The sequence below is a fragment of the Barbus barbus genome, assembly GCF_936440315.1.
Source record: "Barbus barbus genome assembly, chromosome: 6".
NCBI classification, from domain to species: domain Eukaryota; kingdom Metazoa; phylum Chordata; class Actinopteri; order Cypriniformes; family Cyprinidae; genus Barbus; species Barbus barbus.
In genome coordinates this window covers 19,492,975-19,506,592 of record NC_136734.1, presented here as the reverse complement: position 1 = coordinate 19,506,592, position 13,618 = coordinate 19,492,975, and the positions used below count along the sequence as shown (strand labels likewise).

The window sequence follows — 13,618 nt, the reverse complement described above, 5'->3', positions numbered from 1 at the left end:
TACTAGTACTAAAACAGCCAGTATGTTATTAATAGGCATGCTAATAAGCAACTAGTTAATAGTGAGCATTGGTTCCATTACTAATGTGTTACTGTTATTAGAAATAAGAGTCATAATTATTAGAAATAAAGTCACTATTATGCTAAATGAAGTGCCTATTGTGAGAGATAAATTTCACAATTTTAAGGAATAAATTTACAATTAAGTGAGATGTAGTCACTATTACAATAAATATAGTCCCAATTGTAAGATACTGTATAAAGTCATGGTTATGAAAAATAAAGCCACTGTTATGTGAAAAAAGTGACCGTTACAAAATATGCATTCTCAACTGTAAGAAATAAAGTTGCAATTAAGTGAAATGTAGTCACAGTTAAAAGAAATATAGTCAAAAATATAAGATACTGTGTTAATTCAACTCATAACTACTAATGAAGGCACAGTTACCCTTTTATGTTTTTCACATATTGAACCATGTTTGTGCAGAACAGGATTAAGCCCTTAAATAAGGAATGACAACCATTTTTAGCTGCAGCGTGTATGTGGTCACGGTGGTGTTACGTCATGTTTTTTTAGTCTGTTTTCCAAATAGCTAGAACACCCAAGATGGATTGGGACACTATTCAGAGGTATAGACAAGTCAGATATAAACAACTGAGTTTCATTGAGGATTTGTGAATGGCTGTGTTTAAGTCGGCATGGGCTGGAATGAGAATCATGCCATTTTGACTGTCATGATATGATGGATAGATAGAGTTGTTTAGTCTAGCGTGGATCCAGGCTGTCTTGCGATAGCTGCTGTTGTTTTCAGTAGCCTCTCATCTGTCACCTGTCTGGCAGTTGAAAGGGTAAATGACACTGAGCTCTGTCTGACAACAAGTCAACAGCAAATGAGAGCCTGAGCTCAATGCTCCAAACTCTCCATCTATATACATCAATACTGACATCATGCGTCTGACACTTGGGGAATGGAGAGTTTGTTTTGAAATAGATACTGCTTATTTCAAGGATTAGTGTTAAATTTGCCACTGTCCACCACTCTGGCTACAATTTTTTGTCAGGCTTATCTACTGTGTGTGTCTCCAGTCATTAACATAGGTATGACATAACATCCGTATGTCTGAGCCAATCAGAACGCTTTTTAGAATTATTTTTAGACTGATTTCGTCAGCCATGGTTTGTTTGAGTGATATAATTGATATGTTGAATAAAAAAATCTGCTAAATTCATTCAATACCCAAATTGATGCTATTTGTGGGCTGCGGAGGTGTTATATTCAACCCTAATTGGGCTTTTCCAGGTCTGTGGCCGCTCAGGTTGTGGTCTGTTTGATGTCTGGAAAGTGTTTATCACTGGGCCAGAGGCCTCATTTGTTGACTTTCACACCGTGACTAGGCTTACTCAACTGACCACTAAAGCAAATGAGCTGGTCAGCAATGTAATTATGGTGTCAGGGAGTTTGCCTGGAGCCAGCGGTGCAACTGTCTCGGGTTGAAGATTGTGTGCTTAAACCCCAATGCTGATTAATTGGTGGTTTAACAAAGACACATTTGTCTTGTTCAGTAATTCACCTTGTCCACTTAAATAGGAATTACGCTACTGAGGAAGTATTTAATCATCATAATCTTAATCTGATGTACTGAAGTGTTTAAAATGATATTTAAATTCAATCAGTAAGCTGTAAATAATTTTCATATAATGGCCAATAACTGATAAATGCAGATAGTAAAATTCTGTACTATTGTGTCTAAATAACATTAAAATACAAAGGAAAAGCTAAAATCAGTGGTTTTAATGTGAATTTAGCCATTATAATGCACGGTATTAAAAATTAATATTCTTTTTGAGATTTGTTAAAGAATAAGAAAGTTTTAGTTAAAGAGGATAAATAAAACTACATATCTAATAACAGCCGATATCTGACATGGTATTAGTAAATCTCTAATTAAAAAATAAGTAAAAAGACGTTTAGTATTGTGTAATACGCAGCTGCGTTTGCATCCCTGGACCAATAAGATTTGTCTGGGGGCGGGGCTAACCGACACAATGTAACAGAAATAGAAACCAAGTGCTTAGTGGTTTTTGTAACTCGTTGGTTGTTGCGGCTGATTGGGACGACAAAAACTCAGATTAATCTTAAAAGAAATGGGTTTTATTGTGTCATGTCAGGTTAGAAAAGATGTAAGAGATTGTGATGTGGTTAAACAGCTTTTTTATGTCTTTTTTACATTGGCTTTGGCGTGTCTGGACATGTATGCATGCGGTTATAGTTTTAATTAACTAATAATTTGTTCTTTTTGACTCTACTTTCAGTTTCACCTGGGAAAAACTCCACCTTAACGAGATTTATAAGATTTCGGGAGCAGTAGAGCCAAAAACCATCACATCCCTCTGATTAAACTCAATCACCTGGACTGGTGACCCTCTGCCCTTTTTGGGTCCCTCTGCTTCGTGATTCTTGGACGAAGCTTTGAGATCGTCAATGGAGCAAAGAGACCTTACTCGGACGGCCCGGCCCAAAGGAAACGAGGAGTTCTTCTCCACTGTTACCACCATCAACAGAGCAGATCTCAGTGAGGTGGGTCTCCTCGCCAGTCCAATCAAGAGCCTCCCTTTACCTGGAGAGCAGCAGGACCATGAAGAGGACGAAGACCTCGGTCTGGGGAAGGACATCGATGTCACTTCTAATGCGGACAGTGAGAGATGGGGGCAGGGTGATGGGCTGGAGGAGCAGGAATTCTCCATCAAGGAGGCCAGTTTCTCTGAAGGCAGCCTGAAGCTGAAGATACAAACGACCAAGCGGGCCAAGAAGCCTCCTAAGAATCTAGAGAACTACATCTGTCCTCCTGAGATCCGCATCACCATCAAGCAGCCAGGAGAGCAGAAGACCGCCAAGCATGCCAAGAGTGTCAGGGGAGGGAAGGAGGAAGATAAAGGACCCCCCAGAAAAAGGGTTAGTGTCACTGCCAGTGTTTAGAAATGCTTTTGTTTTCTTGTCATGTGATCACTCTGTTGTGTTGATGTCATATGGTATCACAGGTATAGACAGTATGGACCTTAGTCAGAGTAGATGCCATGTTGAATTTGACAGCAGTGAAATTCCATTGGCAGCTAAACAAAATATAATTTTTTTGAATGTAAAATATGATTTTGTGCATCAATATGAATTTGAATGTTATGTACATACGAATCATTTCTTGAACAAATATTTTTTTTTGTGCTAGTAAAGATTGATCCTTTCATCCACAAAATTAGGCGTCTCTTTAATATGAACTCAGAAAAAAGTCAGTATTGTGATCAAGCGGCAACCTCCCGCTCCCTCTAGTGAAACCAACACGGAAGTGATTAAAACTGCAATTCATTGACTAGCCGCTGGAGGCTGGCTCCAAAAGGGAGTCAATCACATTGACTCTCCATGTTAAAATGCCCAACTTTACAGTAGAAAAAAACATGTTTACAGCCTGGTACAAAAATTTATTTTGGTCTATATAGCTAATTTTGCCCTTCGTGACAACTGTGAGGGGGGTGAATTTTTTTATAACTCATCCATTTAAATTATATTAAGCCTTAAACTTCTGCATAATTAAGGGCGTGGCCACTTGAGTGACAGGTTGATTGACGTTGCTGTCTCTATCTGCTGTCTGTTAGCCGTCACGTTACCTCAGCCGCTGAACTTGGCATCTCTGCCGTGTTTCTGCTTTTGTTTTATACAGTCTATGGCTTTTTTCGTTATTATTTCTTAAAATTATCTAATAAAATGGCTTGTTGTGCGGTTAATTGTACTAACAGACCGTCCAAGTCTAGGCTCCATTTTTTCCGGTGAGTGATATTGTAATGTAATTTTATTTATTAATTTATTTATTCTTTATAATTTTATTTAAAACTTAACTACACTCCAGAATCCGACAGACTGTGATTGGCTGTAACGTTAGGCCTGTAATTAACGTTACTGGTTAAGCGTTTTCCTCCAATAGAAAACTGTTAGGCTATAATACAAACTCTGTGGCTTAAAGAATTAAAACCGATTAAAACTGTTTTTAAAAGACGAAACTCAGTGAGAACATGATTAATAAAGCATACTATATACAGACAACCAGGCACCTCAGTTCCGCCCACGTCCCGCCTCATTGCCCATTTTGGATCATCCGGGAGTGACGCGCGGTGACGCGTTGCCTAGATGGCGGCGGTCGGCTCCGCCCACTTTAGGCTTCAAAAACGCTCTTCAGAAACCTACGAGTGATGTCACGGACACAACGTCCATTTTTTTTTACAGTCTATGATTGTGATACATAAACTTGGAATTTCAAGAAATAAGGTCAGAATTGTGTGTAACAAACTCGCAGTTATTGTAAAGATAGTCTAAATTGCGAAAAAGTCACAATTACCTTTTTTATCAAGTGACAGAAACTGGCTTCTGTACTTTCCACACATTTCTGGTGGACAATTTTTTTTTTTAGAAAGAGTAGGAAAAATAGATGCGACCTAAGAGAATATGACATGAGAAGAACAAATTTCAATATAAATCTTTGGCTAGTTGGAAATCTTAAAAATTTGTAAATGTTTTGAGATGCATGTCTTTGAACGGATTGTACTTCTGTCCCTCACAGCCTTCTTTGTGTCAAATTAACTATGGCATCTGACTAAGGACATTAATATAACCACTTGGACAAGTATATATCTACATTTTATCATGTCAATTATAGCTTTCCAGCTCATGTTCTCAATTTTTTTTGAAGTGCTTTCTCTTTAGAAGAAATCATGTTTATGCTGAGGCTAGATGACACAATTGCTTTTTCTGGGCTGTCAGCTTTTTGGCTACTCGTCAAATGAAGTGTGTCCAGTGTGTGCCATGGAGTAACGTAACAGCTAGTCATTAACCTTTTGTGGCATTTAGACTCAGCGAGTTCATTGACTTGCATGTGGTCCAGATATCTTACTCCGTGTAAAGGGCCTTTTTTGAATATGTCAGATGACACACAATTTTTGATTTGGGATAACAGAATGGTACGAGCAGAATGATTTTTGGGCATGGTATCATGGTAATTTCATGTTTTTTTTCATCATGTTTCATGATAGTTCATTGCTGTTCTTTGAAGTCTCTTGGAGTACCATGTAAATGCTAGGGATGTGCCAAACTACTGTTTTCAAAATCAACAAGTTCCTAGGTCACAAGGTAGACCCGTATAATTAGGCTGGTTCTGAGGTCATCTGATCCTGATCAGGTGCATTTCACAATGGTTCACAACGAAGCACAACGTGATATAAATGGAGGTCTCAAGACTCATTTTAAAAAGCTTAAAGGTTAGTTCACTCGATACTTAACCCTCATGCCACTCCAGACTTAAATTCATAATTGAAACAAAATGAAGCTTTTTAATGAAGCCTGAGAGATTTCTGTCCCCCTGTTGAAAGCTCATTCCCCCCAAAATGCTTCAGACGTTTAAAAATGTTCTTGAAGAAATCGCAAAAGAAATCCATTTTAATAGATGTTTTTTTCCCCCTGGCTTTCTGAAGAGACACAGTCGCTTTATATAACAAATACATTTAATTTAGGCTTTTATTCACATATAAACATTGAACGCACATAGAGTGCATCAAATATGGTAAACAGAAGCCCAAAGGGGCTTGCTGGACATGTGAGAACCAATCTTGTTTGTTCTTGTGTGTCACACAAGCTTGTTTGAGTTCTGCAAGAACCAATCAGGTTTGTTCTCTCAAGTACAATTGAGCTCCTCTTCAAATCAGTTGGATTAAACAGCTTGATTTCTTTTTACAATCTATGTATGAACTTTTTAAAGTGTGAAAGATTTCTCTGTAACTCTGTAAAAGTCTTATGGGTTTGGAATGGCATGAGGGTGAGTAAATGATGACAGTATTTAATTTTTGAATGAACTATCCCTTTAATGCAATATTGAAAACACAACAGAGCGAGATGCTCTAAAACAGCATTGCGTTGGTTAGTTTGTCTGTTTGCTGAGAATGACTGTAGTACTTGAATTGAGAAACACAACTTTTCAGACAGTGCAATTCATATGTTGACAGTTTGTAAATTAAAAAATGAATTAAAACATCCCAAAATACCAAATCCAGGACAACCGACTTATCCTTAGTAAAGACCAGTTGGCGGCTATTTATTTATTTTTTTGCAAAGGGAGCTGCAGAGGATTGTGTCAAATTGAGTGAGTTCATGAAAATGTGAGATGCTAAAATGGCTCCTTTTAGTAAACACTTTCAGCTCACCGCAGTGCGCTCCATCAAGTTTTCAAAACAGATATGTCGCATTTTCCCTGTCCTCACAAAAGAATGAAGGATTGTGGGAGAGAATGGGAGGAGAGGCTGGTGATCCCGCAGCCAAAGTCTGTAATTTGACCATAATTAGGGAGAAAAATCTGTGCTTACTGAATCAGAGAATGAACTGCCAGCATCAGCATCTTTCAGCAAACTCACCGCAGGCTCAAATTGATCGCGTTTGGTGTGGAATCTCTGGCATTGAAATGCTCTGATATCTTTTCATCTTTACAGTAATCTCTTAGGGTATGAATTATTTGTACTGTAATGGAAGACCAGCTCCTGCTGTTTCGTGTGATGTGCATTTAAAAGCCCATCCACGTCTGCCAAACGCATTTGACTTGATCCCAACAATTGATGGTTTGATTATTGGCCTTGAATTTTGTATGTGGCTGCATGTTATCTGATTTCCCCAGGGATTTCTCTTTGCCTGGAGTGGAAGGACAATGTTGCCACGAAGCCAAAGCCAAGAGTCTCAAATTTCTCTTATTTTCAGGCTGGGAAACTTAGTCCTCATCCACCCCACAGAGATGAAATTTTCGAAAGCGGCAGATACACGCAGTGGAGAGGGCGATGGAGAAATCAATGGAAAACAGAGAAAGGCTCAAAGAGCAACAGGGAACTGAGGCGGGAAGCCTGGAGTGCAGCTGTCTCTTTCTGGCAATCTCCACATTGACCACAGACAGAGGGTCAAAAAGGGCAGAAAGAAGAACAGAAGAGGTGGCCCCACGCCACCGTCTAAAGTGTAGCCGTGTCTATAGAAAACAGCTCCGAAAAGGCAAAGAAAAGCAACCGCCCATCCCCCAAAAACACACTACAGATGGAATCCCATTCACTTCGAGAAGGGACAGTGCCACAAACTCCTCATTTAGAGCAACCAAATCCCATTCTGTCTTTGCTGTTTGGAGCTTAGGCGTCAAGCCCAGCATCTCTTCTCATCTCTCGCTTACAAGCAGGGTGGGGTCAGGGGTTAGTGCGTAATTGAAACCGGCCCGGACACACTGAGAATAGGGGCTTACATCAGCCCTCTCGGACCGCGACAGCTGCTCGCTGCGTCTTCTATTCGTAGCAACAGCCTTTTTCCCCCTGCTAATGTAATCTGAACGCCAGGGCAATTGCAGTTTAGACAAGCCGTGCACTCTGATGAATTAACTCCAGCTCCCTCGTATGGATTAGACCTCCTCTTCCACTCACTCCACTTGATGACCTGTTTTGCACTTTAAGTGTTGTCGTGGGCTGCGCTGCTGGAAAATTAGTTTAATGCAGCAGAAGTTTTCTGCACCCACACAACAGTGTGACCACGCAGCCAGAAATAGATCGTAGCCTTCTCGCTGGTGTTGTAAAAGCACAGAGTCTGGATGTGCAATTAGGCGGTCTGAATATGCAGAGGTCAGGACACGTTGTGTTTGGCATTTCCATTAGGACTTAAACGAAAGCTTTCACAAATGGCATCTATTATTTTTTCCGTTTTACCAAACTCTGAGGAAAAACATTTAGTGTGAATGCATATTTTGTTCAAATGCTGCGAACAAATTTAAAAGGCTGCTACAAATGTCTCGGGATGATAACAGTAATCGCCCCAGTATTTTCCCCATTTGTTTCCTCCCCTGGGATTTCAAAAACGACTGAGCTGGTTATGTAATTCCTAGTTAATATATGTAATGTTTTATGGGAGGGGCACTTCTGGTGTGGTTCCTGCTTCTCTGGTAACAGACTTCTCTGATTGGTGGATTCAAGGCTCTGTCCACTTTAGGATTGAAGATATTGTAGTTCTTCACAGGGAATTTGGCAATTACATAATGTTAAAATCACACTGACTTTTGGCTTCTACCGAAGCAAATATCATAACTTGATAACGTCAGAGCTCATGGTAGGTCTGTCTTGAACCGTTTTTGTTAAAAATCTATTTCTTTATGAAGATTTTTATTTCTGAAACCCAACTTGTTGCTTAAAGGCATTTTATATATCATGCTCATGCAATACTAGTAGCTGGAGATGCTTGTCCACTGAAGCCCAGTTGACTTTAAGTCTATAATGTATTTGTATCCAGTATCACCCCTGTGGTTTAACACAGTAGTGAGTTCATTGTGATGACAAGCCCGATAGAAGGTGGATCAATGTGCGAGCGTGTGCTCTCCGAGGGCCAGACGGCAGCGATCTTTGCCCCGTCACTGCTCCGTGTTTGATGACAACACTTTGATTGTCAGCCATTTCCGCCGGAGCGGGCATGCTCATTGGTGCGTGTTCGTCAGGGGAGAGTGTGAGCGAGGCTTCTGTGACTCCAGCCCTGACTTAACGAGGGGGCCGAGAGGATCGTTTTCCCTGTCAAGACAAACTTGTGGAGCTCGCTTCCTTCGCATTTTAACCTTGCAATTTTTCTCTCCTAATGGTTCGTATTTAGTAGTTTGCTCGAAGAAAACACATCCGTAATCAGGTTGAAGAATGACTTCCTCTCCGAGCGACGATAGCGGAGGGGATAAGAGGTTTAAAAACGGTGGATTGTGTAGGAAGGTAAATGCAGCTTTTGTGTAGTAATGATTGGGGAGACTGGCAGGGAGCAGATGGGCTAGCTCTCTGTCTTATTGTGTCTGGCTCTTTCTTTTTTTCATTTTGGCTGAACTAATATGCCAGATGGTGGCAAAGAGGAAAGGCCAACAAGTGAGCTGGGGCATATGGGGAGCCTGGTTAAAATGGGACCCTACTGTGGCGGGGGATGGGCGGGAGACGTGTGATACAATAGCAGGTAATTAAGGGAAGGACTTGACTTCGCTGCTAAGCCTTTGTGCGTGGCAAAATATTTTTCGGGGGACCTGCCGTCAGCATCAGACAACACTGCTGTATGTCAAATTATTACACTGATTTCGCTCAATTGGCCGTGATTATTTTTTCAGTGTTCACATCTGTGTTTGGGCCTTCATTAGTTGCTACAGTCTTTTGGATAATAGTCCATTTGTTGTCACACAATTCTCCTTATTGTTTTTAGGACGGCCCATTCACAATATATTTGTACATTCATTAATCTGTTTGTCTTTTGTGTGGAATATTATGGTGTATGGACGTCCAGCAATCGGCCTGTTAATTCTGACGTCACATGTCACAGTTTCCGGGTCCAAATGTTCTGTCAGATGCAAAAAGCAAATATACACTCATCGTGTGCTGTAATACCCATGAAAAAACCTTTGAAAAACCTTTATCTTCAAACTGAAATCTCAGATGGCCAGACAGTGATTCATCTCATGAATGGTTAAAACATTGGTGTCTGCACACTGTGAGCTCAGAGACTGCAGTGTACACTGCAGGTTTTTAAATGTTTTGCTTAAATGTGAATAAATAGTCCTTAGAGATGGCTGTGGAGATGGTATTTTCATATGGAGACAGATTTGTTGCATTATTCCAAAGAAATAGACTATGATCCGTTCATTTGTGGATCTCTCTCTGTACATTTGGGAATGGCTTTCTGTACGTTTGTGGATCGCTGTGTGCATTTGTGGATTTTGAAACATTTGGAATGTGCTGAGATGGTTCAGCGAAATGTGGCTGTTATCTGATTGGCTTGAGTAGATGGTGGGTGAAGTCCACGCATTTGTGAATTTGTCAGCGTCTTGACACTAGAAATGTTTCAAAAGCCACAAATGCGCGCAGCGATCCACAAATATATAGGATGCGATTTACAAATTAATGTCAGGCCAAGTTGTGTTTGTAGAATAAAAAGAGATTTTTTTACAAATCTCATTTTATGTATTTTTTTAATTGTTTTAATTTTTATTTGTGGACAATTTTGTGAAACTTTTGGATTTATTTGTAGATCTCATTCTATTTTGTTTGTCAGTATGTTTAACTTTTGTTAATCTTTTTATATTTATTTGTGGATCATAATCTGTTTATTTGGAATTATGCAACAAATCTATCTCCATAATCTCCACTGAAACGAGTAGAGGTTTGGACCTGGAAACTGTGTGTGTGTGTGTGTATGCGTGTGTGTTAGACCAATATTAAACTCTGTATTAAACCCCCTGTGTGAGTTCCTCTCACTCTGTTCAATATGTATCACTTCATCACCTCAACATACACACACACACACACACAGCCTCATCACTCAGGGTTACAGCCCATCGACTCTGTGTCTGTGTACATAAGCTAGCGCTCATCCACCCGCCAAAAGTCTGGCCTTCATTCCCAAATGCATAGCTCACCCCAGTGATCTACTGCCATGGACCAGTCCAGCTGACATATGTATCATATTTTCTTTTGGCCCATGTGTCCAAACCATAGTTGCCAGTGATGTAGAGTCAACAGTAATCACATCAAAAGAAATATAGACTCCCATAAACTGGCGCGTTGTTTGGTTTTCCTTGGTTTACTGCCAGCGTCACCTTCTTTCAGCTACACGTTTGTCTATCTCGTCATCGGCGTGAGTTGAATTCAGGTTTAAATCCATTTAAGTATCTGTGAGGTGTGATAAGGAAGCCTCTTTTAAGAGTGTCCAAACCATGGCCCTCCTGTTGGCTTCCGGTTTTTATGTACTAATGGCTTTGGCCACTCTCTTATCTGTCTGTCACACAAGGCCTGCTCCGAAAGCTTCATTACCCAGCACCCAAGGAGTCATCCTTTAATACGAGACCATAATCATTAGGAGCCGGTCCAGTGTATTCACCGGAAAATTAATTCAGCATCTCTCGCTAAAGTCGATAGGTGACTCGCTCAGCCTCTTGATGTGAGGTATTTATAACAAGCTGTTTGTCATTGGGGGAGTTTCGATGGTGACCGGGGAGGAAATTGTGGGCAGTTGAGCAGTCAAATAAAAGTGACCTCTGTGTGTAGGAGACTGTCAGAACAAGAAAAAAGTCCCTGAGTGTGGTTTTACTTCCTTTTATTTAGAACTCTAGCTACTGTTGTTCATTTCAGGGACTGTCTAATCGGTGTGAATATGAGTGGGATGCAGCTGTATTAAGTTAATTATTTTGTAGATAAGTGGAGTTATATCTGAGACTGGTACTTGCAAAAGCAAAAATCACTATTGCTGTTGTTCATATCTTTAAAAACCAATAACCCATGTAACTGACAAGGCTACCTTAATATTTATTTATTTATTTATTTATTTTTAATTGGATGGTTTTGTATGTTTAAAAGAGAAGAAAATAACTTTATGAATTTTGTGTGTGGGCAAAAGATTTCCACGCACACATTTCACATTTGGTTCTGTTGCTCATGCTTATTTACTTCTTTGACCCTCAGAAAGCTGCTTGTGATTCATACACTATTGACAATAGACCACAAACCATTTTCCCCAATGAAATTTCACTAGTGTTACCACACCTTTTCATTTTGGTAGGTTTGTGACTTCTCGCTGTCGTGGTTTGTTCCCAGGTGAAACTATGTGAGATTACTCTTCTCACCAGCTGTTTGCTAGTGGTCCTTGTCTTTGTTTTTTGGGCCACTGGGCTACAAGGGCTGTTTTATTTTTCATTTTTTCTTTGGAGAGGTGTGGGGGTTGGGTTTGGGCTCAGTCTCTATGATTTACTGCAGTCGAAAGACCAGCTGCCCCTCTGTGTCTGTTCAGACTAACCCTCCTCCTCCTCCTTAGCCAGCTCAGGCACTCTGCCATTGCATGTGTTCATCCCAGACCCGGGGCAGTGGATGTTGCTACCGGTCTCTAATAAAACTATCGACTTCAGAACCGCTGCTTGACATTCTTGTATTAGGAGTGTGGTTTTGTATTGATATCTGTGTCTTTAACAAAACGTAGATTTAGATTTGAGTAGATCGCCATATTTTGACCTGGGGTGAACTGTTGGGATGGTAGGCCGCTCTGGGGGATGGGTTGAGTGCGAGCGAGGGGGAGAGACCAATTTCAACCTGGTGCAAATTATTTGACAGCATGAATCAGCCAGCAGCCTTGTACGGAAATGAAATTAGAGGCCCATTTAGCTAACAAAGCTACACAAATTTGGACAAGCACCAAACAGAACTTTTACATGTGAAATTAAACTGAGCAGCTAAAAAAGGTCTCTGAACAGACATGAGTTGAGTCTACTTAGGAACCCAAAGAGATTGTTGCGAGATTTAAATGTATTTTTTCTCTATCTCTCTCTAAACCAGTTCAGGTATTGCAGCGATTGGATTGTTGTCACAATTGGATCCATCTGTGATATTACTGAACTTGAAGGGGAAGTCGTGGCCTAATGGTTAGAGAGTCGGCCTTGTGATCCAAAGGTTACGGGTTCGAGTCTCCGGCCGGCAGGAATTGTAGGTGGGGGGAGTGAATGTCCAGCGCTCGCTCCACCCTCAATACCACGACTGAGGTGCCCTTGAGCAAGGCACCGAACCCCCAACTGCTCCCCGGGCGCTGCAGCATAAAATGGCTTGCCCACTGCTCCGGGTGTGTGTTCACGGTGTGTGTGTGTTCACTGCTGTGTGTGTGCACGTTGGATGGGTTAAATGCAGAGCACGAATTCCGAGTATGGGTCACCATACTTGGCAGTATGTCACTTCACTTTTCTTGACAAGTATCTACATAGAGTTGGCCACTGAAATAAGCTGTGGGACGGGGTTTGCACTTAATTGGTTTGGGGACAAAAAAAAAAAAAACCACGCAATTCTTTTGGCTTGAAGTACCTTCAGTTTGTTCTTTATTCAGTGCCCGTTTAGAAATTCTACAAAAAACTATGACTATTATGACTTTAATGTCTTTTAAATTGTTATATAGCATGTCAATCAAGATAATGGTTTTAAATGGATACATTGGAATGAAAGTTCTGTCATTAATTACTCACCCTCATGTCGTTCCAAACCCATTAGATCATCTTCAGTACACAAATTAAGATATTTTGGAAGAAATCCGAGAGCTTTCTGACCCTCCATAGACCGCAATGTAACTACCACATTCAAGGCCCAGAAACATAGTTAGGACATTGTTAAAATAGTCCATGTGATGTCAGTCATTCAACCATAATTTTATGAAGTTACGAGAATACTTTTTGTGTGCAAAGAAAACAAAAATAACAACTTAATTCAACTCTCTTTCAGGTCAGTCTCCACCGCCATTCATGATAGTACCACAACGCATGCATGCTTAGCACATGTTATTTACTCCACACATAATCACAGCAATCCTTATTATTTTTAGACATCAAAGTTACCTTTTTTTCATTAATAAAACAATTAGTTTTTTTTAATTTTAGCATTATTTACCAGTGGGTTCAGATGTTAGGTTATTTAAAATGGCTTGAACAAGAAACAGCTTTTGATCTGGCATTTACACAAGATTTTCACAACACCCAGGTGGAGAACGATCTTTTAATTGACACGTCTAACCTGGGAATGATTCTGT

The 13,618-nt window shown here is 40.3% G+C and overlaps 1 protein-coding gene across 2 annotated transcripts in view; it reads left to right on the top strand.

The window, feature by feature from the left end:
- The window catches only part of LOC306871499 (SET-binding protein-like), a 58,259-nt gene that overhangs the window by 7,807 nt on the left and 36,834 nt on the right, over positions 1-13,618 (top strand). For both annotated transcript variants that reach the window (XM_079419488.1, XM_079419489.1), the window contains one exon: positions 2,314-2,953. In XM_079419488.1, coding sequence (XP_079275614.1) covers positions 2,483-2,953 — 471 coding nt within the window. In that variant the 5' untranslated portion in view covers positions 2,314-2,482. The remainder of the gene's footprint in view (positions 1-2,313; positions 2,954-13,618) is intronic.